This window comes from Arachis ipaensis, chromosome B3 (assembly GCF_059453495.1).
Source record: "Arachis ipaensis isolate K30076 ecotype BB chromosome B3, ASM5945349v1, whole genome shotgun sequence".
Classification (NCBI taxonomy): domain Eukaryota; kingdom Viridiplantae; phylum Streptophyta; class Magnoliopsida; order Fabales; family Fabaceae; genus Arachis; species Arachis ipaensis.
This window is the reverse complement of record NC_142438.1, coordinates 139,994,092-140,020,117: the sequence shown is the minus strand read 5'-3', so window position 1 is coordinate 140,020,117 and position 26,026 is coordinate 139,994,092. Positions and strand designations below refer to the sequence as shown.

At 30.6% G+C, this 26,026-nt stretch overlaps 4 protein-coding genes across 4 annotated transcripts; 1 reads left to right on the top strand and 3 right to left on the bottom strand.

The window, feature by feature from the left end:
* Positions 1–1,710: 1,710 nt before the first annotated feature.
* On the bottom strand, positions 1,711–5,938 carry LOC107631868 (beta-1,3-galactosyltransferase GALT1). The gene is made up of 8 exons (XM_016335440.3): positions 5,586–5,938; positions 3,763–4,749; positions 3,266–3,495; positions 2,907–3,191; positions 2,695–2,823; positions 2,434–2,613; positions 2,246–2,353; positions 1,711–2,167 (listed from the first exon to the last, which is right to left on the bottom strand). The coding sequence occupies exons 2-8, from the start codon at positions 4,529–4,531 to the stop codon at positions 1,946–1,948; spliced, it is 1,923 nt and encodes a 640-aa protein (XP_016190926.1). The 5' UTR covers positions 4,532–4,749; positions 5,586–5,938; the 3' UTR covers positions 1,711–1,945.
* Positions 5,939–10,926: 4,988 nt separating this feature from the next.
* LOC107634778 (extracellular ribonuclease LE) lies at positions 10,927–11,988 on the bottom strand. The gene is made up of 2 exons (XM_088510246.1): positions 11,748–11,988; positions 10,927–11,656 (listed from the first exon to the last, which is right to left on the bottom strand). Exons 1-2 carry the CDS (start codon positions 11,853–11,855, stop codon positions 11,078–11,080), a joined length of 687 nt encoding a protein of 228 aa, XP_088366372.1. The 5' UTR covers positions 11,856–11,988; the 3' UTR covers positions 10,927–11,077.
* A 6,844-nt stretch (positions 11,989–18,832) lies between these two features.
* On the top strand, positions 18,833–22,172 carry LOC110265155 (NAC domain-containing protein 45-like). Its single transcript, XM_088507654.1, has 3 exons — positions 18,833–19,282; positions 19,682–19,783; positions 21,762–22,172. Exons 1-3 carry the CDS (start codon positions 18,833–18,835, stop codon positions 22,170–22,172), a joined length of 963 nt encoding a protein of 320 aa, XP_088363780.1.
* Positions 22,173–22,630: 458 nt separating this feature from the next.
* On the bottom strand, positions 22,631–25,424 carry LOC148572617 (uncharacterized). Its single transcript, XM_088510050.1, has 4 exons — positions 24,943–25,424; positions 23,647–24,177; positions 23,177–23,242; positions 22,631–23,050 (listed from the first exon to the last, which is right to left on the bottom strand). The coding sequence occupies exons 1-4, from the start codon at positions 25,084–25,086 to the stop codon at positions 22,991–22,993; spliced, it is 801 nt and encodes a 266-aa protein (XP_088366176.1). The 5' UTR covers positions 25,087–25,424; the 3' UTR covers positions 22,631–22,990.
* Between the last annotated feature and the right edge of the window lie 602 nt (positions 25,425–26,026).

Genomic DNA, 26,026 nt, shown 5'->3' with positions numbered 1-26,026 from the left:
GATTGAAAGATAAGTGGAATTAAAAGTGAAGTTAGCGTTTGAGTTCTTGATTCTTGCCTTTCCTCCAATTTTTAGCGTGATTCGCCAATGTGGTGGGGAAGATGAGCTGAAGCTCATAAGTGTTCGTGAGTTGGGTTGGACCTTGGATATAGTACGGGTCTGGTTTAATCGGTTTGGTTTGACGATTTAATTTTGAACCAAAATCTTTGAAATTAGAGTTAAAATTTATATTTTGATTATTTCTACTTCTTTAAACTATAAAATTTAATTTTTTAATTTTTTTTAAATAATAATTAATTCATTGGCTAATTATTTATTAATTTTGCGAGTTTTACATGAGACATATCCCATCATTAAATGTCTCGCACAAACTCTCGAGAGAATTGATACTTTCCTTCGAACTCTATAAAGGATTCTTGGAGACGGGCGATGAGAAATATTATTATAACAACACCATTGTGTAATAACAAATGAACCGAAAATTGTGCATTCTATAAATTCAGAAATTCCTGCATTCTATCCAAAATTAAATTCATAAACAACACTGATTTTAGCAAAGAATAATGAAATTATTTATTATTATTTTATTCAATTGTATTGGATTCCATTTTATTCCATTCAATTTGTCTTGAAAATTATCTCAATCTTTGGGACATATTGTTCATCAACAATACACCTGAATTACGACTGAACCGAAATATTATTATAAGTTATAACAATACCATTGTGTAATAACAAATTAACCAAAAATTGTACATTCTATAAATTCAGAAACTCCTGCATTCTATTCAAATTCAAATTCATAAACAACACTGATTTTAACAAAGAAGAATGAAATTATTCATTATCACTTTATTCAATTGTATTAGATTCCATTTCATTCCGTTCATTTCAAAATTGTTGAAGAATGAAACTAGATAAAATTAAGAACGATCCAAATATCATTCACTTGATTCGATTCAGAAGAATAATCAAAATCGCCCTTATTCAACTTATTTGAACTTGAGTCATTCATTGTTTTAGAATACGCAAAATCTAAACGATTTTAATTACACTGTTCGATTTCAAAAAACACAAATGCAGATCGAAAATTTGAAGAAAAAGAGAATAAAATCTGAGGAGAACACAAGAAAATCAAAGAAGAAAATGAAAATTTGAAAAGAAAGAGATAATAATCAGACGAAAACACAAAAAAATAAAAAAAATAAAAAAAAGATTTTCGTTGAAAAGGAACAAACAAGGGAAAGTTTACATTAAAAGTCTATTATAAGTGATGCGTGACTCTAAATCACTTTATTGGACTTGATTAGTGAAATCCCTTCCATGCAGAGCAGTTTTTATAAACAAGTGTTATAATTTTTTTTCTTATAAGTGAGAGTTTGTAATTTTTTACAGTCATAATATTCTTAAAATTTACTCCCACGTGTTAATCTTGCAAGGGATTGCCCTTGCCATCGACGCCATTGTGATATCTATGAAATCTATGACTACATTGGCCGCAGTGGTCATGTTAATTTTCATGCTTTCAGGGAGATGCTTTAATTTGTTCAACATTTGCCAAAATTTATAACATGGTCGAAGTATCTCTACCTCAATTAGTACACATTCCCGCTCTTGATAGGGCCTCAGTATAAATCTAGTGAGACATATCCATGTTCTAACAATAATGGTGAGTGTTCAGTTGTAGAATTTCTTAAATTTATTTTTTACTTATTTTTTACTATATTATTTTCAAAAAATATAAATTTTCACATATTTTTCATTAAAACTCTACAAATTTTTTTTGTTTTATTTGTCAGTTTAAATAAGTATCTAAAAATTAAAATATTTTATTGTACATATAACAATCTATTCTACGATGGATTAGTGATGACCTACCGAGTTGGAAATAACATGAGAAATAATAATAATAAAAAAAAAATCTCCCTCTCATAAATCCCATTAGTCATCTTCTTCTACGATTAGCACAGCATTTTGGACCTTGACGAAGCTCAAGTTTCTGCCACAAACAAAGCATCTGCCTAGGATCTTGGTAATGTGCAACCACGTAGCCATCCTTGCAACCCACATTATAGACTCTGCTTTCTTTCTCGTACCGAACTTGTAGCCCTCCCTTCTTCATCTCTGATATCCATATTCCCATTGCCACGTCTTCTAGTTTGAACATCTGTTTCCCACATATAACAATATAAATGTTTATATTCATAACACACTTTATGTTATAATTATTATTATTATGGATTACCTTCAATTGGCCTTGCGTGTATTTCTTGTACACCATGCTTGCTATGTCATGTGAGACCACATACCCTGGACCGTGTGCCCATGGAGGATATGTTTCATCACTCCATTCCTTAAAAAGAAACTTGTTAGTGTAAAACACCGTCACAAGTCACAACATTCTTAATGAAGAGCAGTTTTGTATGTCTCTACCTCCCGGCTGATGTACCATTTACTATCAGCACTTCGATGAGGTCGAGAATCTGAATTGATGAGTCCGTACAGCAAGCCATGATCCACATTGATCCGATACAAAGTGTCCAGAACTTGATCCACACGAACGAATGAATCATCGTCTGTCTTCATCACAAACCTTGCTGAAACAATCTCTGTCTGTCAAAGACAAGAGCCTAATTGTAAGGCACAGACAGGAATGAAGGAATATCCAAGTTGAAGGAAAGAACAAAACATTACCCCAAAAATGCAGATTGCTAAAGTTTTCCATGAGATGATGCTATAGTAGTCAACAAATGGCATTAGCTGAATGTCACCATAGGTTTGTGATTCTTTCCACAATTCTTCATTTACAATTTGGTTCTTATGCTGTATAAAAGGCATATTATATGTATATTAGATACATTAATTTTTTGAAACAGAAGGAGAAGTATATTACTAGTAGTGCCTACCAAACCAACGAAGAAGCGCACGGCCGCAGTTTGATTGGATCGAATTGCATTGTACTGCATCCATGTTCTTCTAACAGCCATCCTACGCTCGAAATTGTTAGCTGTAGAGAAAACACCAATGAAGAGATCCAATGGGGTATTGGCAGATATAGGAGTAGATTTCAGTGATTCTATATCAGCAATATGCTCTGAATCCTCTGATGTAGGAAGACCACTGGCAAGGACAGAAATTAACTCAACATCTCCTGAAATTCTCATCTCACTCACAAGCCATGCCTCCAAAGTCTGAAACTATGTTAGTCAATCATACAAGGCTTCAATGCTTAATTTGAGAATAAGTTAAGAGTCAAAGGAAGTACTTGGCGAAAAGCGAATGAAGTTATGTGTTTTCCATCAACAGTCATTTGGATTCCCTCTGATCCAACTCTAATAGTTGCAACAAATGGATCGCCTTGCTTAAAAGGAAAATATTTTCTGTTTTTCAATTGTTCCTCTTTTGGTGCTGAAAGTTTCCTAGAAGTGTGGGACTGCATGCCATTTCCCTCCATGTTCTTTCCCACAATCTTATTGCACTGCTCCAACTCATCAACTGACAAAACAAAGAGTAACAATGATTAATGAAACAAGTCTTCATTATTTCGACAAGGCTGTGTTTGGTAAGTGTTTTAGGACATAAAAAACAAAGACATCAACACAATAACAAAATTTGTTTGTGCTCTTCAATCAGACGTGTTTTTCTGAGATAATAACCAAACCAGTAGTAGTCATTCATTGGGGAGGAAGTGTTTAATTTCAATTTTGATGAATTCATAGTGATGTTGAAACAGATAACAAGAATATAGCATTTTTTCCTCACCTTTCTTAGCATTTTCAGGAGCAAGAGAAGGGCAACGTTCCTCTGCACCCCAATCTTGATCTTTTGTCCAAGTATTCTGAACAATCACAGGATCTTGGGTGATCTTATCGCCATGGAGCCTAACATTGTAATGCAAAACAATTGGAGGATCAGGTTCTCCGGCAAGGGGTTCTCCAGTCAAGTCAATCCGAAAATCGCCTAGTAGCCCTTTGGGAACACCAATAACAGATATGGAAGAACCTTGTGTGAGGCCACATGGAAACCTCAGCTTGTAACTACCACTACCAAGTTCTGTGGAATTCATATTGTTAAGAAAATAGGGACATTGTTTCTCCTTCAATCTTAAACTCTCATTCCTATAACCTTCCCTTTGTTCTTCTATTAAGCAAACAAGACTATTCCATGCGCCTTTAGCTTCTTTAACAGCTTCCACAGCATTAGGCAATCCCTTAGTATGATCAAGCAAGTGTTTTAACTTGTTCCATGTCTGCATAGTTTGTTGCTCTTGTTTGGTGAAATTGTTCATGGAAAACAGGCTAGATACTACAATGTCTGAAGGAACAACTTGAGAATCATTGTTTGGACTCTGAACAGGTGAAACCATAGGATCAATCCACTTTATAGGATCAGTTTTGTTGTTCAAAGAAACAGGAACTAGAGTGAGATATGTTGCCCCGTTAGGGTATTTCATGAAACTGTATCTAAGGAGCAGAACCATGAACAACATGAACAATGATGCCATCACAATCCTGCCATACCACTTCTTCATTTTTTTTAAATGATCCTATGAACAATGAAGTTGCTGAAGTGAAATATCCTATGCTTTAACAGTATGCTATAACTAGAAACCAATAAAGAATGAAATTAATTGGTGAAAAATACAAAATAGTAAAAAATCTCTCCACCAAATATCAGTGAACTTTGAGATATCCACCATAGTAGTTACTAGGAAAGAATATAATATAATATTTCCATGCTGGAGCTGACCTGTATATAGAGAATAACAGAAAATAGGTCATTAAAAAGCCGGCATTCATATATATGCATAAAATAACTCAGTTACAAACGGCAACGGAAACAAACAAATAAACAAAATGATATAAGATGATTATTAGGGGTAAGTAAAATCATTCTCTAGCAGTAAATGGTTTCTTAGTAACAAGATATTCAAGCGAACAACAAATAATAAGATTAACAAAAGTGGTTAGCTATATTAGCTAGCAGTCAAAGGTGTCCCCTGTAAAACGCCATTTGGTCAACATAGCTAAATAGATATCATATATAATAATTTATGAAGGAATGTTAGATGTATCAGAATTTATTATTTTTTTATATCAGTTAGCTATTAATATTTAAAAGTATGAGATAAAACATATTGTTAGATTACTAGATTAAAAAAATTGAGTTGATGAATAAGTAACGGCAAAAAACAATAAATTCTTATTACCGGTAATATTTTTTTAATTTATGGTTTATTCAATATTAATAATAATCACCGATACTTATATTGAACTCTAAGCATTCCTATGTTTCTTACACTTAAATGACGATGCAGTAGGATGAATCATAAACATAATTTCAGGATTAATTATAAAAACCATATATATAAGGAACTACTGAAAAGTTGCAAAGATCATAAAAACGTAGAATAATAATTGTCACGTATCTTATCATTTATAAAAGAACACGGAAGGAGAACAAAAAAAAGCAGCAGCAGGAGGAGGCAAGAGCAGCATATAAAAGCAGGGAGGGGGAGAGAGAGCGCGCAAAGTGGAAGAGTAAGAAGTAATTAATATAATAATCATGAAGAAGTGCTTAATTACCTGGTGATGGGATTTTCTCGAGAAAATGTATGTAAGGAGGAAACAAGTGCTGATCATCAGTGTTGGTTTTCATAGGCTTCGAGGCTTTCAAGTTTCAATTCAAAGCAGTCCCACGCGGAATAAAGAAAAAACAGCAGCAAAAAGAAAAGTAAACAACGTAACTTTAATATAATCTATTCATAAACTATTTTTTTTTAAAAAAACAAAGAAGAAGAAGAAGAAAGTCGGACATTGAGCTTTTTGGTTCGTTGAGAACATAACATGTGTCAGCGTGACTGTGTGAGAGGATAGCTTAATTGCTTTGAAATTTGAAGTTTGAATGGTGCTACAGCGTGAAACAAAAACTCATATGTGAAGCCTTATAGTCTAAGTCAACTAATAGTATTGTAATTTTACTATTATTTTTTAATTTAAATTTAAAAATTAATAAAAAAATTATTTTAGGGAAACTGTTTAAACATAGAAAGTGAGGAGAAAATATTGTTGAGTTGACATGTGGCGGCACCTGAATGGACTGCCACAAACAACGAACAAAGAACGGAATTCCGGCCTAACTTTTTCTTGTTGACCTTGTTGCCTTTTCTATGCATTCCTTAAGATAATCAACTTATCATACTAGTTCTTTGTCAAGTAATATAACTCCTCTCATCAGAGCATTAAGATTCTACATAGATGAAAATTTTTATGAAGCAACGTAGTAGTGGAGTTTCTTCTTCATTTTGGATTATTAGTAATTGTTTTTCTATGAGACTACTACACTTTACAACTTTATATGTAAAAATTGTTTTATTTTACAAAGTTTCACTTTAAATGATATCAAGTTTTGTTAAGAAAACGATTTTATATTACAGAAATACGAGAAGGTCAATATTTTGTATCAATAATTGTCAATATTTAATTTTTAATATTTAAAATTGATGAAAAATAAGAATTTTTATTGGTCGTGTAGGTCGTAATATTATTCTATATATAATATTATCATATTAAAAATTTTAAATTTTTAAAGAATCTTCTCTAAAATTAACACTTCGATAAAAGAAAAAGGGGGTGGAGGGAGGGAGAGGGATTATTTATATGTATAATTCAATATATTTACAAGTAACTTTATTTTTTAAATAATTGTTATAAGAATCGATCAGGGTTTATAACTAAGTAAAGCATAATAATTAGACCATGAATTGTAAACTCTTATAAAAATGATTATGTAGTAATAATAATAATTTGAGGGAAAAGTCTTTAATTTGCTCCGCTAAAATTAAAAGAGAGTTTTAATTTTTCAGAATCAGTGACTTGGTCATGCCGTCCATTATTATTCATACATTCTATTGGCTTTCCTACGAAGCAAATTAAAAGCATAGTGGTTTAATGATTTTGTTGGTGGAAATTAAAGGAGAGAGAGAAAGTTTTATGGTGGTCACATGAAGTATATATCAAGGTATCAACCTCCAATAACCAAAAGCCTTTCTCAGTAGCTTTTTCATCTTTTCATATTGGTTTTGCAATTTTCTGTTTCGGTAGTTAGGAAGCGCAAATCTTGATTAGTTGGCCTGCTTTCATCACCTATATATGCATTAGAAAACATATGTTAATTACTGCTTTATCATTAATGGTGTGTTTGTTTGAGGTGAAAATGGGCGGAAGAAAAAGAAATTGGAAGAAAAATAGTTATTTTTCTTTGTTTGGTTGAGGAGAGAAATGGAAGAGGAAGGAAAATGGATGGAAAAATATAATTCAATTAGGTATTTTTTAAAAGTTGTACAATATTCAGTCTTTTATTACATTAATTTAAAAAAATTAAAATAAATACATCTAAAAATTATAAATAGCTTTAGTATCTTTTTAAAATTAAATACACATTCAAAATACAAACTAAATAAAACTGAAATTTAAAATTTCAATTTCAATTTTAAATTTCTGTTAGATTTAATATATTTAATTATTAATATATTATAATTTAAATATACATCCAAAAATCAAATTAGTTAGAATTTAAAATTTCGACACGCTCCTTCCTGCGACGCGCACTTTCCGTGCGCACACCCACGCGCCTCCTCTATCGATGGGCTCCTCCCCGTCCCTGGTCTCCTTCCTTGCGCCACGCGCAACCGCTCCCTTCTCCCACGCCTCCCCCTGTCTCCTCTCCTACGTCGCACTCCTTCTGTCTCTGGTAGTTCTGCTTACAAAATTCTAAAAAAATTTGGTTGAGTTCATTCATGAAGATATGTTATCCCTTTTTTTCGCTTAATAAAAATGTCTATTTTTTTAAATTTATGTATAATATTGGAAGTGTCTATGTTTTTTTTTTCTTTTTTTTTTAATGTATTTGTGATTATAATTTTTTTTTGCACTCATATGTTTGATTTGGGAGTTGTAATGTTAACCTAATTTGGATGTGTCAATACTTAATTTTGGATGTGTTTATGTTGTTCATTATATTCTTATGTACATATATAAGTTTTTTTACATGAGTTTTGGATATGTTGATAAAATATTTAAAATGCATTCTTATAATTTTGGGAGTGTATTTGAGTTTAATTTTTTCTGTGTTCAATATGTAATTTAGAACTACAATGACAATAATTTAGATGTGTTAATATATAATTTTAAATGTGTTTATGATGTTCATTTAATTTTAGATGTGTTTTTGACATGAGTTTTGAATGTTTTGAATAAAAAAAATAATTGAAGTGAGTTTAATTGATTTTAAAAACTTCACTGATTTTTTTTTTTAAATTAGTACACAAAAAATTGTTACGAGTCTTATGGTTTGGTTTGCAAAAAATTAATGTATTGCAATTGGTTACAAATTTCACGGTGATAAGTATTCAAAATAAAAGTGATTCCTTAAAAATAGGAAAATAGGAAATATGATTAATTAAATGGTTAAAATAATAAAATATTAGATTTAAAGACTGAATAAAAGCTGAAATTTGTTGTACAAGTAGCATTTTCTAAAAAAATATTAGTGGAGTCCACCAATTTTTTTCTCTCCAATAATAGAGAAAAAATGGAGAGAAAACTAATTCTCTTTCTACTTTTAATATTACCCCTTTATTTTTTAATATATTTTATAATATAAAAATAAAATTATCTTTTTATACTATTTCTTTCCTTCTTATTTTTCTTTCATCCAAATACATCTAAAAAAAATAAAATCCACTCAATTTTTTTTTCCTTTCTATTTTTTTCCTCGCAGACTGCAGAGAAATATAGTTAATAATTTCATCGTGAATATAATACTAGCTTAATGGTATTCTGTGTCCATATAAATTTGTATGAAGGGAACAAAAGTTCATTTCCTAAAAGTTGATGCACTATGTCGAGTAAATGGTCATGGTGTTTCATAAAATCTGAGAAATTATTTTGACTATTTACTTTCATTATTTCGCAAATTTTTACGTTAAGTACCCACAAATTAATAAAACTGATATTAAATTCATGTTGATATTATTTTTGGTATTAAATTCATGTTGACTTTGTTTCTATATAGTAGTAAAACTTTAAACAAAATTTTAGAAATCATATTTAACATAGAAATTTAATAATAGTATTTATATCAAAATAAAATTTATAAATATAATTATTTTTTAAATTTATTACTAATAAAATAATAAATAAATAATTTTATAGATAAAAAATATAAAATAATTTATAATGGTATTTTTTTGTCTTTACTCTTCCATTGGGTCAATTAAGTTCCGTCACTGTAATCTTAGGATAGACTTTTTTTTTTTTTGGTTAGGTCACGGGTCAAGGCTGACAGACCATAGCAGCACGGAAAGCAACCTGTGACCCACCCGACCCGAGACCTATTCATCGAATCACCCTTCCTCCTCCTCCCCTGACCCGGGTATCATTTGCCACCGCGTCACCTTCAACGGTTGCTGTGATACCAAGCTCAAACGGCCTTAGCAATTGGATGAAACAATACGCTGCCGACGACCGTTACGCAATACTCCTGATTTCTTCTTCTTTTTTTTTTCAGTAATTCCTGATATTGAAAAGAAGTAGCAGGTTTTCAAAAATAATAAAAGAAAAGAAGATAGCAAGAATACCACAGGCCCTTCTGAAAAAAGATTATATTACAGTATATGGATTCGTCGAAGCATTTGTTTTCTTGGTCAGAATCGAAGCAATTGTTTCGTCATTGCCCATTACATGGACAAGGCCTAAGCCCATAAAACAAACCCCATAAAACCCCCAACAAACATACACCCACAATATCAAATAACCCAATGAAACCAGAGCCGAAGAGGCAAAGAGAGTATCAAAAGATTAAAAAATGGTCCGGGAGACTTGTTAATTATAAAATATGGGCTGCAGTTTGGGAGGTTTTTATATTCTTGATTTTGGACTCAATTTCCAATGATGGATTAAGTCCAAATCAGGTGGCTGTTATGGGAGGAATCCTTCCAGGAGTAAACCCAGTAGCCTCCTTTATAGCCTCTTTAATACTCTCTAGGCTGTAAATAAAATCCACTCCAACATCTGCTTCAATCCCAGATATTATTCTCCATCTAATTTTTACCTAACTTTCAATTGGTAGTATTCAATTTACCAAAGATGAAATAAAATTAACAGTGAATTCAATTAAATACGTATATTTTGTGTGTTTTATTTAGTAAACTACTTCGATAAAGACGTCTAAAACGTCTTTTTTTAAAGATGTTTTTTTATAATTAATATTTAATATATATAATCGATTAAATTGTATTATTTTTGTTAAAATTAGGTCAGACAAATTAATTTGACTGAAAAATAGTGAATCAAATTTTGAATTGGCCTAAATTAATATTATTTTTTATAAAAAATGACTACAATACCCTTATTATAGAAAATGACTAAAATATTTTTATTATATATATTAATTTTAAAAATTCTAAATTCTAGCCATTTTTTTTTTCTGTCGTCATAAGATTAAGATTTAAAATTTTTAATATATATATATATATAATAGAAATATTTTAATAATTTTTTATAATAAAAATATTATAATTATTTTTTTATAAAAAATATTAATTTATACCAATTCAAAATTTAATTTATTAATTTTTTGGTTAAACTGCCGGTCTAATTTTAATAAAAATAACACAACTTAATTAGGTTTTTTAATGGAAAGGTTTGGTGGACTTCCGTTCTAGCAAGTCAATTTGAGAAGGACCTTTGAAACTTGTATTCATGTGTATGTGGCATATAGCAAACGATTGAAGGAAAACATCGCTTGGACGGTGATTGTTGTACGTTAATCAAAACTCAACACATACACGTGTCGGCAAGTTGATGGAGATTGACGTGTAAGCCTCGTGCTTCCGTGTTCATACATGCATGCATGTATGTAATCTTTATTAAATTTTGTCCCATTTCCCATGAATTAAATCAAAATGAAGGTATATGCATGCTCTTAGTTTACTTTAATTTGACACATTAAATAAAACATAGAATACACGGCATCATTGATTATGAAAAGGGAATAACAATGCTATGCTAGTGATCTAGAATGGAGGGAACTGAATCTGGGAAGCACATTTGGCGTTGGGGAAGACAGGGCATTCAATGAAGCGTGAAGCAGATGCATCGACACACAGGTACACTTGGTACAGCTGGCTGTTCCCTGAGGAGTCCACGTTGCACTCTATGTATGGAGTGTACCCTACTCCTTGCTTGATGGCTCCCTTTATGCTGCTCAAGCTGTATGCATTCCCATTTGGCGCTATTCCTGCATTTGTAAGAACTCTCAGGATATTGGCTCTCTGTTTCAGATTCAGAGCTGTTTGGAAGTAGTCATGTTGCTCCAATATTGACTCTGAGCAAGTTCCATGCTTCTCCCATTCATGGCTCCAGAATTCTATCCCATTCCCACTTGGACATGCCAGCGTGGCCCAGTTTCTTTGTAAGCTGCTTCTCAGATCTGATACCAGAGATGGTTGAAAAGCATTGTTAGAGTCACAGTTAGAAGGGTAAGACCCATCATTGTTGTTAGGCCAGAGGCCATGAATGCCGAAATCTGCAGCGGGTTTCCCGCTTGTTGGGTAGCAGCAACTGCTCTTTGTGTCACAGTAAGATCCTGGCCACTGCAATATATATTATTCAATCATTCATCAGAAACCTAATCACCAAATCATTCAGTAATAAATAATGAGTCCAATAATATTAATTATTAACCTGCTGAACAAAGTAGAAGAAATCAAAATCCTGTGAGACACACACAACTGCCAAGTACTGAAGCACCACAAGCTTCAACAACATCAATATCGACCCCTTAGATTCCATTCTTTAATTTGTTACTATCTCTAAGGATAACAATAATGTTACTGCAACTTTGATTAGAAGTTGAGGTTACTTCTAGGGAGTGGAGTGCAGAGTAGTTATGATTATGAGATGTGGAGAGTAGTGGTGGATTCTGTTGAATTATTTATAGAGTAGGAATTCAAAGGTTAATATTTGAAAAGGTTTGGGATCAATGACAGTATAATAGTATATGCTTCTCACGTATCTTAATCATCCAATGATAACTGTTTACGTGTGTAACTGTCACTGCACAATAATAACACTGCCATGTCGGTCCATATTATTTTCGTTTCACACTACTACTACCAACATTACAACAAATTAAATATTTAATATAAAAAAATTGAAATTATTAAAAATAAAATTATCCAAAATTTAATTAAAAAATTAAAATTAAAATTCCATAATTTTTTTATAATTTATATTGAATTTATTTTAGCAACTTATTATGATGTTAGGTAAAATTAGTGGCTATAGTATTAATTTTTTAATATTTTTATTTTTTATATTTTCTTTAATCTCACTTAAAAGATTATAGCAAGAGATTAAATTCGACAACAAACACCACTTTAGAGATAAAATTGAGATGAACTATTTTTTTTATTTTAATTTATTTAATTTTCAAAAGCCAAATAATAGAGACGGGAATTGGGATTTGGGATTGCGTAGTTCTCCTTTGTTTATTACTCATAAGTCATATCTACTTTGTTTTTCTTCACATTCATATTTAGGACCAATAATAAATACTGCTAGTCTGCTACCAATAATGTATGCGTTTCAACTCAAATGTGTTCACATAGACAACCGTTGCTCTAATTAGAACAGGATCAGAAATTTGATGGTGCACACTTTTGTGGGGTTATCGTTCTACATGATTGTCCTTTTTGAAATTTGCATATATGCATGTTCTTTTTTTAATTATTGTAATTCGTTTTACCTGAAATCAATTTCAATATTGTCACCTAAATCGTTTTAGGAAAATATATTAGTCCAATTTAGCAACACTTATAACTACATAAAAAGAAAATATATTTCAAATCATTTATCATTTATTTTTTTTAATATATTAATTTTAAATATAGGAATGAAAAAATAAATTAGATTTATTTCTGAAATATCTAATAAAATATATTTTTAATAACTTGTTAACTCATGTTAGAGTGCAATTAGAAAGAAAAAAAATTATAAATACTTTTAAGCTTGTATGTTTTATTGAGCGTGTTTGAAAGGTTTTAACTCAATAATAATTATTATCCAATTAAATAACATAGATAGATATTTTTTTATAAAATAAATTTAAATTCACTTTTGTTAATAACAATAATAAGAAATTATTATATTTCATCACTCGCATAATTCTTATTCCCATCGTTCAACTACTTTAAATTTCTTATTTGTATATGAATATCATAATTCATACATTTTATTAGGGATGTATGTCAACCGGCAGAGCTTCCCATCTTCGGACTCCACTCTCAGATTTGTTTTTCGTTTCTGTCCCCGTTCTTTGTTATGGGAGAATATTGCTTTCTATCCCCATTTTTTACAGGATTACATTTTCTGTGGAGACCCATTTTTCATTTATCTAATAGTTCTAACTAATTATTAATTTCCATATGTATAGAGTTGTAAGTATCCATCCTGGCCTATACAAAAATAGCTAGCAAGATTTTATACAAAAAGTCTAAACGACAAGATGATGACTTCTTTTAAAATGCGCAGTGGGAGGACCCAATGGCGAGTCAAAGAACAGAGCAGTGGACGAGATAGGAAACGCGGCAACATAGAGAAAAATGGACACGACGACATAATTACGGAAAGGGACGCCACAAATAGAGAGCACGATGCAGTAGTGAGGGTGATGCATGGCACCGTGAGGTGTGACGATGCGGTGAGAAGGGAGAGTGGTGAGGGAATGACTGCAGAGAGGTGAGTATGGACAGCGTTAGGGATTTTTGAATTGAAGAAGGGTTATGCAAATGAGGATTAGGAGTTTTGAGTTTCTATATATGTGAAATGACTAAAACACACATATATGAGAAATAAACTATTATGGATAATTCAGTAAATTTATGAATTTTGGGGATTAGCGGATATGGGAAGGGGATCCCTGCTAGGATCCCCACACCTGCCTCGGAAGAATCCCCCCCCCCGGTTTCCATCCCCACAGTCGAATCCCCATTCGGAATAATTTTTGTAGGAATCCTCGCGTCTCGGAAAATTTTGTCATCCCTACATTTTATATAGAATATGACAATTAAATTCATTTTTCTTATTTATTTAAATTTCACAGACAAAATTTTAACCTCTAAAAAATACAAATATGATTTTGTTTTTAGGAGGAAAAATTCTTTTTGTACCATTATATATTTATTTTTCCATAATTATCGTAAAGCATAATATTAACGCAAGATCCACGTTCTTTAATATAAAAGATATGATAAAATAATTATGATATATTTTATTATCAGATATACGTAGTGATTCATTAAACAGGGATAGATCCTTAAATAGAGTTTAGATTATTAGTTATTGGTCTGTTAGGATAAGGACACTGTAGAAAACTAAAACAAAAAAAAGGATTTGTTTTAGGAAAGGTTATAAAATAATTAATTATCAATAGCAGACGAATTCTTATTTGTTCTTTTATAATCATATTATTATTTGTTGTTTCTTTTACAATGATATTACCCAATTAATAGATTTTATTCTTAAATTAATTTAGCACCCTTGAGATATAAAAGTTTGAATAAATAGATGCGAACAACTTCATTTAATGAATTAAATTTTTAAATGAATAAAATTTAGCCAAAATCATTTTAAATTGGAAAAAAAACCAGTTATATAATAAAAAATAAAAACTCTTACTCAAACTGAACAAAAAAAAAGGAAAAAAATGAGTGCAAAGTTTAATACTTTAATTTAATTTAATTGGTTGTATGTTGTATCATAGTTCATACATGGTGTAGTACTTGGTGTCTTTCTTATTCTCTTTTTGATAACTGTTGATATAGTTGTTCAATACAATTGTTATTCGTTAATGTAGCATTTCTCAAGATAGGAACAAATAAAAAAATAGAGGAAAGAAAAAAGAAAGAGTAAACATATATACATCTTCAAATACTAGTAAACATTATTTCAAATATTTTTTTTAATTATTAATCACAATAGAAATTGCTCACATCTATAAATTAATTAATTAGTATCTTAGAAATTTTGAATCAGAATACATCTTTGTTACTTCATATGATATTATTATTTGAATCACAGAGATATAGATCAATTTTATTTTAGATCTTTTTATTTATTTTATTTGTGTCGATAGCAAGTTAAGGCTGTTGAGTTAAGGCTGTGATCATTGGAAAGAAAGAGGAAGAAGGAGAATGAAGGAGATTAAAGAAAAATTGCATTTTTTTCATTTATATTCATTCTAATTTATCTTAATAGATCTTATAGCAAAATCAATCTGTCTCTTCCTCACCTACCAATGTAAACTGTGATGAATATTGTCATGTATAGATATTTTTCCTTCACTCAGATGATGAATATCTTTGGTCTTCAGCTTCAACCTTTTTGCCGCTATATTTATAACTGTTTCTATTAACTTTTTGGCCATTCCTTTCTTTCATATTTTTTTTTATCGGTGATCTTCGGTAGCTTCTCTATGTTGGAGGATGAGAGGACTTTGTCAAAGATTGCCTTAATTCGTATCATGTCAAAGATTGCGCTCACGCAAGGCATGTAGAAAAAATGCCAACAGAACCTAACCGAGCATTTGGCCTTGCATCGCTGCGAACTTCTCTAATTGGGTTTGGTAACAGCAAAGGAAAAAACCATGGAGAAAAGTTACGGAACCAGGGAATTAATGTGGTTGTGGGTGTTGACGAAGAAACACCCAACAAAGATATAATATTATTATTTAAATTACAGAGATATAGATATCAAACAAAGCACTAACTGTGAATAAAATTTCTATAATGATAATCAATTTTATTCCAAATCTTTGAGAAGAGTCACCTACTAATAACCAAGTAAATGTTTTATGAGGGTCATAGCACTTTTCAAACACACAATGGTAACCATGAATAAGTAGTATAAAAAAAAAAAGAAATTAGAGTATTTAATCCATTAAAACATGTTTTTGAAAAAAAGGATGTTCCTCCTGCAATGTACTTACCTAAAAAACTTAGACTTGATCTTAAGAAAAATATGTATTTTATTTATTTATATTTATTATTTACTTGACTTGTTAATTTAACAAGTATGTGCATTCCAAATTATTTAATTGACACTTAAAACATCTTTCTTTATATATGCAACCTATATTAATTTATGACTAATTACAGCACAGTAGCACACATATTAGGTATATTCCTTAGGCAACTCAAATGTTGTTTCAGTTCGGGCAATTCTATACACAAGAACTAGAGACACATTGGATCACAAAAACACACTTAAATTTTATCACAAAAGTACTAATGAACTCAAGACAGCACCAAAGGAACTAAAAAAACAGTGTACTAAAAAAATACACTTCTCTTCCCTCTTCCTATCCACATTCCAAAGAAACGAAAAAACAAGAGTACGAATGCATTCACCTCCGGTGCAGTGGAACACCGTGGTTAACCGCACGCTCAGCGTCATGCAGGAACATTATTCAAAATGGTGACTATCAGCAGCATCCTGAACAACAACAATTGAAAACAGTTCATGATTGTCACCCTCAGGGTTCAGAGTAAAAAGCGGCAATTCAATTTGATAAAATCGTGATCTAGATCTGATTTTATTGAAGAAAATAAGATTGAAGTGGAGGAAGAAGACTCAGAAAAAGTGAATTTGTCATATGAATAAATACAAAACCTAAAATTGAAAGAGATGATAACTATTAGAAAATTAACCTTACTAAAACCTAACTCATGGTAAATAAATTAACTATGGTTATGAGGTAATTACTATTGCTAGCTTTAACCTCTAATCAAAACAAACTTTTCTATCATTATAACTAAAGAATTATTCAACCATAATCAATTACAGCTTGCTTTTGTGGGCCATTAGATACCAGCTTAATATCATCTCCAACATTCTCTCTCAAGTTGAAACTGATTGAATTAGTTGCAAGTTCAGCAACATTATTATCATCCTCCCTTGAATTAAGACTTGTTGAAACCTTTAATCTCTTATCATCCACAGAATATCCTCCCTCAAGTGGGGCGTGTAAGTCAAGCATGCCCAACTTGAAAAGTAAATGTTCAAAGACACCCGGTGATAACGCTTTAGTAAGTAAATCAGCTGTTTGATGAACTGATTTAATAGGTAGCAATTTCAGCACCCCTGTTTGAGACTTTTCACGAACAATGTGACAATCTACTTCAATGTGCTTGATTCTTTCGTGAAAGACCAGATTAGCCGCAACATACAGCGCAGATTGATTGTCACAATAGAGATTGATTGGCTGAGGATGAGATACATGGCAGTCATTAAGAAGATAAAGAAGCCATTGACCTTTCCGAGTTGCTTGTGCCATGTCACGATATTCAGCTTTTGAGGAAGAACATGCTACAGTTGTTTGCTTCTTACTCTTCCAAGGCACTAATGAAGAACCTAGAAAAAAATAATACCCAGTTATTGATCGACAAGTATCGGAACAAGTTGCCCAATCCGAATCGAACATAACCAGTCAATTTGAGATCATTATTTGAAGAGAAGAAAAGAATAAATATTATCTTTTCTAATAAATTAAAATATGAATAATATTAATAGTATTATTTTAAAAACAAAATAATAGATAATTATTGTTAAAATTAATATTATTTAATAGTATATGAATAAATTAATAGAAAAGGATATAAATAAGAGAAAATAAGAGAATAATATTAAAATAAGAGAAAATAAAAAAAATAATATACATTAAAATTATATTAAAGTAACTATTGATAAAATAATATTAATATGAGAAAATAATATTAATAAGAGAAAATAATATATCTTAAATGTATCTTAAGATATTATATTCAGTATTAAGAAAATAATATTAATAAGAGAAAATAATATAGTGATTTATTATTAATATCTTATAACAATAGTGATTATTAAGAGAAAATAATCTTATACAATAGTATCTTATACAATAAGATATATTAATAAAAAGATATATTATTTCAGTTACTAATAATAATAGATATATTTTAATAATATCTTATAACAATAGTATCTTTTTATAATCACTATATAAGAAAATAATATATCTTATAATAGATATATTATTTTCTTATATTCTCTTAATATTATTTCAGTTACTAATTGCCGAAATAATATCTTATAACAATAGTGATTATTTTCTTACATATAATTTTGCTAATTTTAATTTTATTATATCTATTACTAATATAAGATATATTATTTCGTATTAATTACTATTATTTATTTTTCATATTTTCTATCAATATTTTATTATTCATATATTATCTTAAGATTATTTATTCATATTGTTAAAATTAATATTATTTCAGTCAATACATGTATATATTACCCACAAATAAATTAAAAAATTAAAATAAATTCCTAACAAGATATTTTATTAATATAAGATAACATATGATATCTTTTTAAATTCAATTAGAAGATATAATATTAAATTTAAAATATAATTAATTATTTTTTGATGATATGATATTGAAAATTGACACATTTAACTTTAGTCGATGTCAACTAAAAAGAGTAATTTTTATCTTAGATTTTTTTTTTGAAAAATTAAAATAAAAAGATAACATAATTATTTTGAACCGAAACATCCCAGGCAAAATCAAAATGAACATAAATTGTCATATTTCAATCTTTTTATTTTTTCAATCAGTAGATACTTTCATCCAATATATAAACTCTACTACCGCATTATTAAACCACTTACTTCAATAATCTTCTTAATTCCTTGTTTCTTTCTTTCTTTTTTAATCTTGAATATGGCTTCAACAAAGTTGCCTTCAGGTGCAAGCAAGAAGTTCAAGCCTACAGATGAAGAACTCATTCAAGATTTTCTTCTTAACAAAATCAATGGGAGGCCTCTACCAAACAATGGAACCATTCTTGAAGGTGAATTGTTTGGTACGGAGAAGAATCCATGGGAAATTTGGGAAGAAAACGTTGAAAATTCTTATGACGGGAAGGACCTCTATTTTTTCACTACTCTGAAAAGGAAGTTCTCAACTAACAGCTTGCGGATGGTTCGCACCATTGGGTTGGGTTCTTGGGAAGGTGAAGACATCGGAAAAGAGATTATGGCCAATAAAACTAACCAGCGCATTGGAATGAGGAAACGATATCGCTTTGAGAAGAGTGGTACTAGCCATGATGGTGGATGGATCTTGCATCAATATAGCATTGATTCTTCTTTGTTACCAAATCCATCCAATGTAAGTATCATAATTTTGCGCATATTCTTTAACCAGAGGTTTCGAATTTGAATCAAAAGAATCAGTACAAACTAAATTCTTGTTGGACTGTGTTCGGTAACGTTTCGATGATAGATTAAAGGTTCAATTGCTGATGGACATAGAGTTGTAAAAGTGTTCTGTCTAAAAACAAAAAATATTCGTCTTATTTTATTTTATTTTTCTCATTATTTCTGTTTCTATTTAAGAAACAAAATCAAAACACAACCAAGATGACCACTACATTATGCTTAGTTTCTCAATTACACAACCTTGGATAATTTCTTTTCGGTTGATATATATAATGACCGCTACATTATTTCTGTCTTGCTCCAATTCCAATTAAACAAAGGTTAATGTATTTATATATTTTCCTTGCAGATGAATAATTATGTTTTATGCAGATTTAGAAAGAATAACAGTAAACCTCGTCAAAAGAAAAGGAAAATTGTGGCTCCTAAAACTGTGGCTACTGTAATACCGGTAAGTATTGATTTGATTGATGTGTTTAATGTTTTCTAACTATAAGGAAAAAGTTCAATTTTGATTTTAAGCTTATTAAATTAATAGTAGTTTATAGCTTATTGAGTTGTGTTTATGTGTCTTCAAGTTTCAATTTAACGTCTCATACACACTCTTTCTTTTCAATAATAATAGTGGTGCCTTTGAATATACTGAGTGTTGTTGAAATAACAAATTTAGGAATTATATTTTTATTTATTTGAACACAATATTTCTAATTAGTTTGAGGATTACAAAGTGTATATGATTTGATTCTAACTCTTTTTATAATTTGAAATACTGCTTCTATTAAAAAATCTGTTTGAATTTTATTATATATAAAGTAATTTTTTTTAATACTTTGGTTTTGATTATGGTGATTTCTTCCATACCCAATTAATTTGAGGGTATTATATACCCTTCTTACATGTTCCAATTAATTGGTGACATGTGTATTCATTAATTCCAATCAGCAAATAAATTTTTTATTTTTAAAAATAAAAATTAATAAATTTAATACATGTATAAAATATTTTATATATACATATCTTAATACACTATACATACATTTAAGTCTGGTTAAATCAAACCATCATATATGATAAACCTTAAATAAATTATTTTAAAAAAAAAAATTGAGCCGTTGTAATGGTGCTGGAGAAAGAGGGAAGAACATAGAACCCTAATCTTTTTCATCTAATTTCGTCTTCTTCTCTTTTCTATATTCACAAAAAAAAAATTCGTTTCTTCTTCTTCCCTCTCCTCACTCTCAGGATATATCTTCTTTTTCCTCCTTTTAATCTTCTAAAGTCCTCGATCTTGTTGCTGTAACCCAGAGCAATCCATCGTTCTTTTTACTGTTCTTCAATTCAAAGTCGCCAACTTTGTTGTTGGAACTCAGAACAATCGATTGTTCTTTTTACTATTCTTCTATTCAAAGTTTAAAATGAATTTTTTATGTGAATATAGAGAAGAGAAAAAGACAAAATTAGATGAAAAGGATTATGATTCTATATTCTTCTCTCTTTCTCCAGCATCATATACAACAACCCAATTCTAATTTTTTTTCTTTTTTTTTTATATAATTTATTTAAAGTTTACCACATATGATGGTTTAAATGTATGTACAGTATATATATATATGTATTAAATTTAATTTTTATTTTTAAAAATTAAAAATTCATTTACTGATTGAAATTAATGAATACACATGTCATCAATTAATTGGAACATGTAAGAAGAGTATATAATACCTTCAAATTAATTGGGTATGAAAGAAATCACTTTTTGATTATTTAAATCCATATTTGCGTATCTTACTAGCTACATATTTATAATTAATGGCTCTTTTATTTAAATGGAGCAAAGATGTTTTAATTTATAATTACAGCTGCTCTTGTTTGCAAGACTAAATAAATAAAAGATTTTGATTTTGAAAGAATATAGGCGAATAAAGTAGTTCAAGTAATTAAATAAAATAATTAAAGATTTAGTAATTGATTTAATAATTACAGCTTATTTTCTGGTAGACCTTACTTATTTACTTCAATTTAGAAACCAACTTGATTTGCATATATATTGGGCGAAAGTCAAATAATAATTATTCTTTAACAAAAAAAAAATTCCCGTTTTACAACAAATGTCACATTCATCATAGTATTCGTATTGTAAGCATTATTCTGTATTTTTTTTTTCTTCTTCCAATTGAAATTGTGTATGAAAATTATTAAATTTTGTTTAGATTAAAGTAAATCTGAATTTATGATGCTAGTTTGGATATTTAATTTGACTTGGTTTCCTACCTTATTTTCTATAATCATATACTACTTACATGATCTGAATAACACAAATGGTGAACGTGCAATTTTTGTTTTATGCCTTTCATCATCATCATCATCATCATCATCATCATCATCATTAGGTCAAGTTCTTGATATTATTATTGTGTTCTTCATATTAGAATGCCAATGATTATGCTGGGAAAGTAGAATTTGTTAACCAATCAGAGAATGGAGATGAAAGGATGGAGATTCAAAATGAATCACCAAACCAATCAGACAAAGCAAACCAATCAGAGAATAATGGAGATGAGAAGATTGATGAGATTCAGAGAGAACTAACAAATCAATTAGAGAATAATGAGGATGAAATACAGGTTGAGGCTTTTGATACTACTATTGGAATTGAGGCAAACTGTGAGGAAAAGGGAGATGATGATGATGAAGATGACAATGATATGACATGGCCAGAGTATTTTGCAATGCAATTGTTAGAACTTAACAAAGACTGGTTCATCCCAAAGGATGATGTCCCCATTATTCCAAATAAATTTCACAATGACATGTTAAAGCGGTTTAAAAAGGTTTTATGATCAAGTATATCTAATTTTTGTTTTTCTTTTTTATTTATTTTTAGTTTTTTATATATATCCGGTTCAATTTTGTACAGACTTTTGTTTTGGTCGGATAGATTTATGTATTAATTTTTTAGTGAATTAAGAACTACTTATTAATGTAGTTAATTTGTTTAACTTTGTTCTAGATAAACTGAGGGTGCTTTTTCTGCAATTTAACATTTATTTGGAAGGTGTAGTACATGCGTGTTAATTAATGGGGTTTAATCTTGGGCTATTCCAAAAAAAAAATACTTAAAGAATGACTTTTGATGTTTGGAGAATTGATTGTTTAAATGAAATCAGCAAAAAATGTGGTTGATTGCTTATTGTGTTTTTAATTTTTTTTTCTTTTCTTAGAATTGTGTTTCCAACAAGAGAAATTTAAATGACCATGATAATGATTAATGATATATTAAGATTATTTTAGGGTCTACGGATAAATTGACCAAAGCAGCATATATTGGAATGGTGGTCAATAATCTATACAGATGTTGAGTCTAAATAATAAAAATGAAGAGAAAATTACAATGAAAAACTCATTTGAACTAAACTGAAGTATAACATAAACCCTACATCAAATCAACTAATTCATACCCTATAATAAGGTATGCCATTAGGCATTGGGGTTAGTGATGAGGCAAGCTTGAGCTCAACGATAATAGGCTCCGGCAGGCAAAATATAATGCATATCCATGTTCACATCATTGCAATATGCATTTACAGGCAACAGCGCTTGCTTGGCGAAAAAGAAGAGACGACAACGCACAGTCAGGTTCATCTCAGATACCATCAAGTCAGTGATCATCTTCATTGGTTCCAGGGCAGTTGGTCAAGAGAGCATCCTTTGATTCATACTGAAGAAACATATAAAAATCAAAATTTAATTTATAGATAATTATGAGTTTCAAGAGTGTCAGTTTGGTTTTTAGTATTACTACAAAACAAATATATAAAAAGTAACTCTGTGTGTTGTTACTCACCTTGCATCCACAAAAGAGGCAATAATTGTGGTCATCCCTCAGTTTCATCAAAACTTCTTGCAAATCCTGAATCGATTACATGTATCACTATCACAGTTGCAACCAAATACGAATGCAGGAATAGATTAACAAAGTTCAACAAGAATGAATTTCAAAGTATAAGAAATACAACAACGACAAGTAAGCTTTGTCCAATGGCTAGGTAGGATCGGCTTAAATGGATCAAATGATGACAAAGTGCAATGAATAATATTTGTTTAAATCGCTTGGTATTTAGAGTATAACGAGGAGAAAATTAATCAGCAATGGAAGTGTATTGACTTAATGTGTGTGCCTGAGCAGTTAAGATCAAGAGAAAAAGAAAACATTTGTGCTGTTTCCATGTGTTATTCAGGGATGCAACATAAATCAATACCAAAACATGGTTAAAAGGAGCGTTCAACCAAAAATATAACCTTTTAGTTACGTACCTCTTCTGTTATTTCTTCCTCTTCCTCATCTTCCTTTTCTTCATCATCCTCATTCTTTTCCGGTTCAATGATTTCTCTATTCTCTAATTGATCAAGGGCAACCTTTGCCTTATGGAAATTGGCTACAACTCTCTTACTCTGCCATCGCGACTTCTGTCTCAACCCAAAGTCTTGCATTAGATCCTCCTCTTTCCTCCTTTTTCTCTCAGCGATGATTTCCTCCTTTTTCCTCTTCTCCTTGTGAGGATCATCTAGGCCAATACCAGCTCGCGATCGTCGAATCTCAATCCCCACTGGCTCAGCCCTACCCAAACCCTCTTTGCCAAGGGCAGCACCGGGCGTATAACCCATTTGTTTGAGCAGCTTAAACCCAATGTTGGATTGTGGTATTGGAGCTTCCACTTTTGCCAATGTTTGCTCATCCTCTTCTTTCTGTTTTCTTTCTCTTTCAAGTTTTCGCCGTTCTTGCCAGCTGAGTGTTTTTAACTTATTCTTGGAAGAGCTGATCGGAGGGTCTTTCTTGCCAGAGATCTGCACATAAGAAAGGGATCCTCTTCACCAAAATGCAACTATAGTACATATAATCCGTAAAATAAAAGAGGTTAACATAATTTAATCCATAATTTAAACATTACATAAGTTCCCATTTGTTTTTCCTTTCAAATAGACATATAAAAGCAAAAGCTCATATATCTTCGAAAATGCATGAGACAACACTCCCATTTTCAAAACTATTTCCAAACTGAAACTTTTGGGGATAATAATCTAGCAGCAATGCTTTATTCTTTAGAAAGATGAATTGCTATCCTTAGTCCCACCTTATATGATGAACAAAACTAAAGAAACTAAAAAATTGGCAAGCAAAACAGATAATTGGTACATTAGATATATGAAGAAACCAAAGACCTGGTAAGCAAAACAGATAATTGAAATCTTAGATATATGCAGAATTAATTTCTGCAAACTTTTATTTTCAAAAAGAAGACTCATTTTCTACGTGATATTAGAATGAGCATCATAATCTATTCCAGTTATCATCTACTTGGTTCGTCAAGTAATTAGCTCACTTATCTACTTAAACTGGTCATAAATTACATCAAGCACCGTTTTTCTTTCATCATTTATTAATTCTTAACACCAAGGACTAAAGTTTACAAACACAAGAAAACATAAGAACTAAAATTTAGAGACACAATTGCAAGATCATGTGAAATCAGATCACTATACCTAATTGAGTAAAAGGGAGCGACAGAACGAAACGACAATGGAGGAGAGTAAAACGGCGAGAAGTAATACCTTCTTGGATGAAGGTTTTGGAAGAGTCTCAGACGGAAGGAAGCGTGAGAGGTCACCCATGTAGTCATCGTCCTGTTCTTCGGTCCGGTGGTTGTTGTTGCTGCTGCTGCTGCTGCTCTGCGTGCTCGCCGTTGATTCAGCCATGGCCAGCTTCGCCGCACTGGGCTTGGCCGCTTGCTCACACCATAACTTCGATGAGGCTAAGGGGAACTGCCAAGAAACTGGAGCACGACCCCGCCGCGGGAGGTAGCGGCGATTGCAAAAAAGGAAGCGTGCACAAGAGATTTCAATCAATCAGAACACATGGAGCTAGAGTTGGCGAGCGCAGGGGGCAGATTCACGATCACCGTAACTGAAGGCGAAGGATGCAGCCGTTCCTTGCCCGATTCTGAGTCCCCGAGAGTCGAGAAATGAGAGGGATTCACGCCAAAGTTGAATTCAACTAGTTTCTTTATTCGGTGAACAATTCAAGTTGTTTCTATGGCTCCCCCATTAGGCTAGCTTCTCTTTCTGATTGTTGGGCCCAGGGATTGGGCTGGACAGCCCAATCAAAAAATCTGTCCAAAAATATTTCATTGATCAATTTAGATTGGTTTAGTGATTAATTCACTAATCTATTTAAACAAGTGTTAGGTGTTTAAATTTTGCTTTATGCATGCAATCAGTGACGGACCCAGAAAATTTTAAGAGTAGGGGCAAAAATATATATATATACTAAAATAACTTTTGTTAAATATTATTAATTATATAGAGATATAAAAATTAAAGAGTTAGTGAACACTTTCATTCTTAAAATACTATTCATTATATATAATTTATAAAAAAATATTTTTTATTTCTAAAACTTGAACTTAAAATATTTTAATTAAATTATAAATACCTTATTATCCTAACTAATTTTTTATACACATTTAATAATAAAAGACTGAATTAATTGGTATATTAGCGCCTAATGATACATTAATATTTATAATTTGAAACTAGAATTATATATAAATACTAAAAAAATTAAATTTGTATACAAAAAGTATGTTTATATAAAATAACAGAAATATAATTCACAATTTTTTCTTTCTTTCTTTTT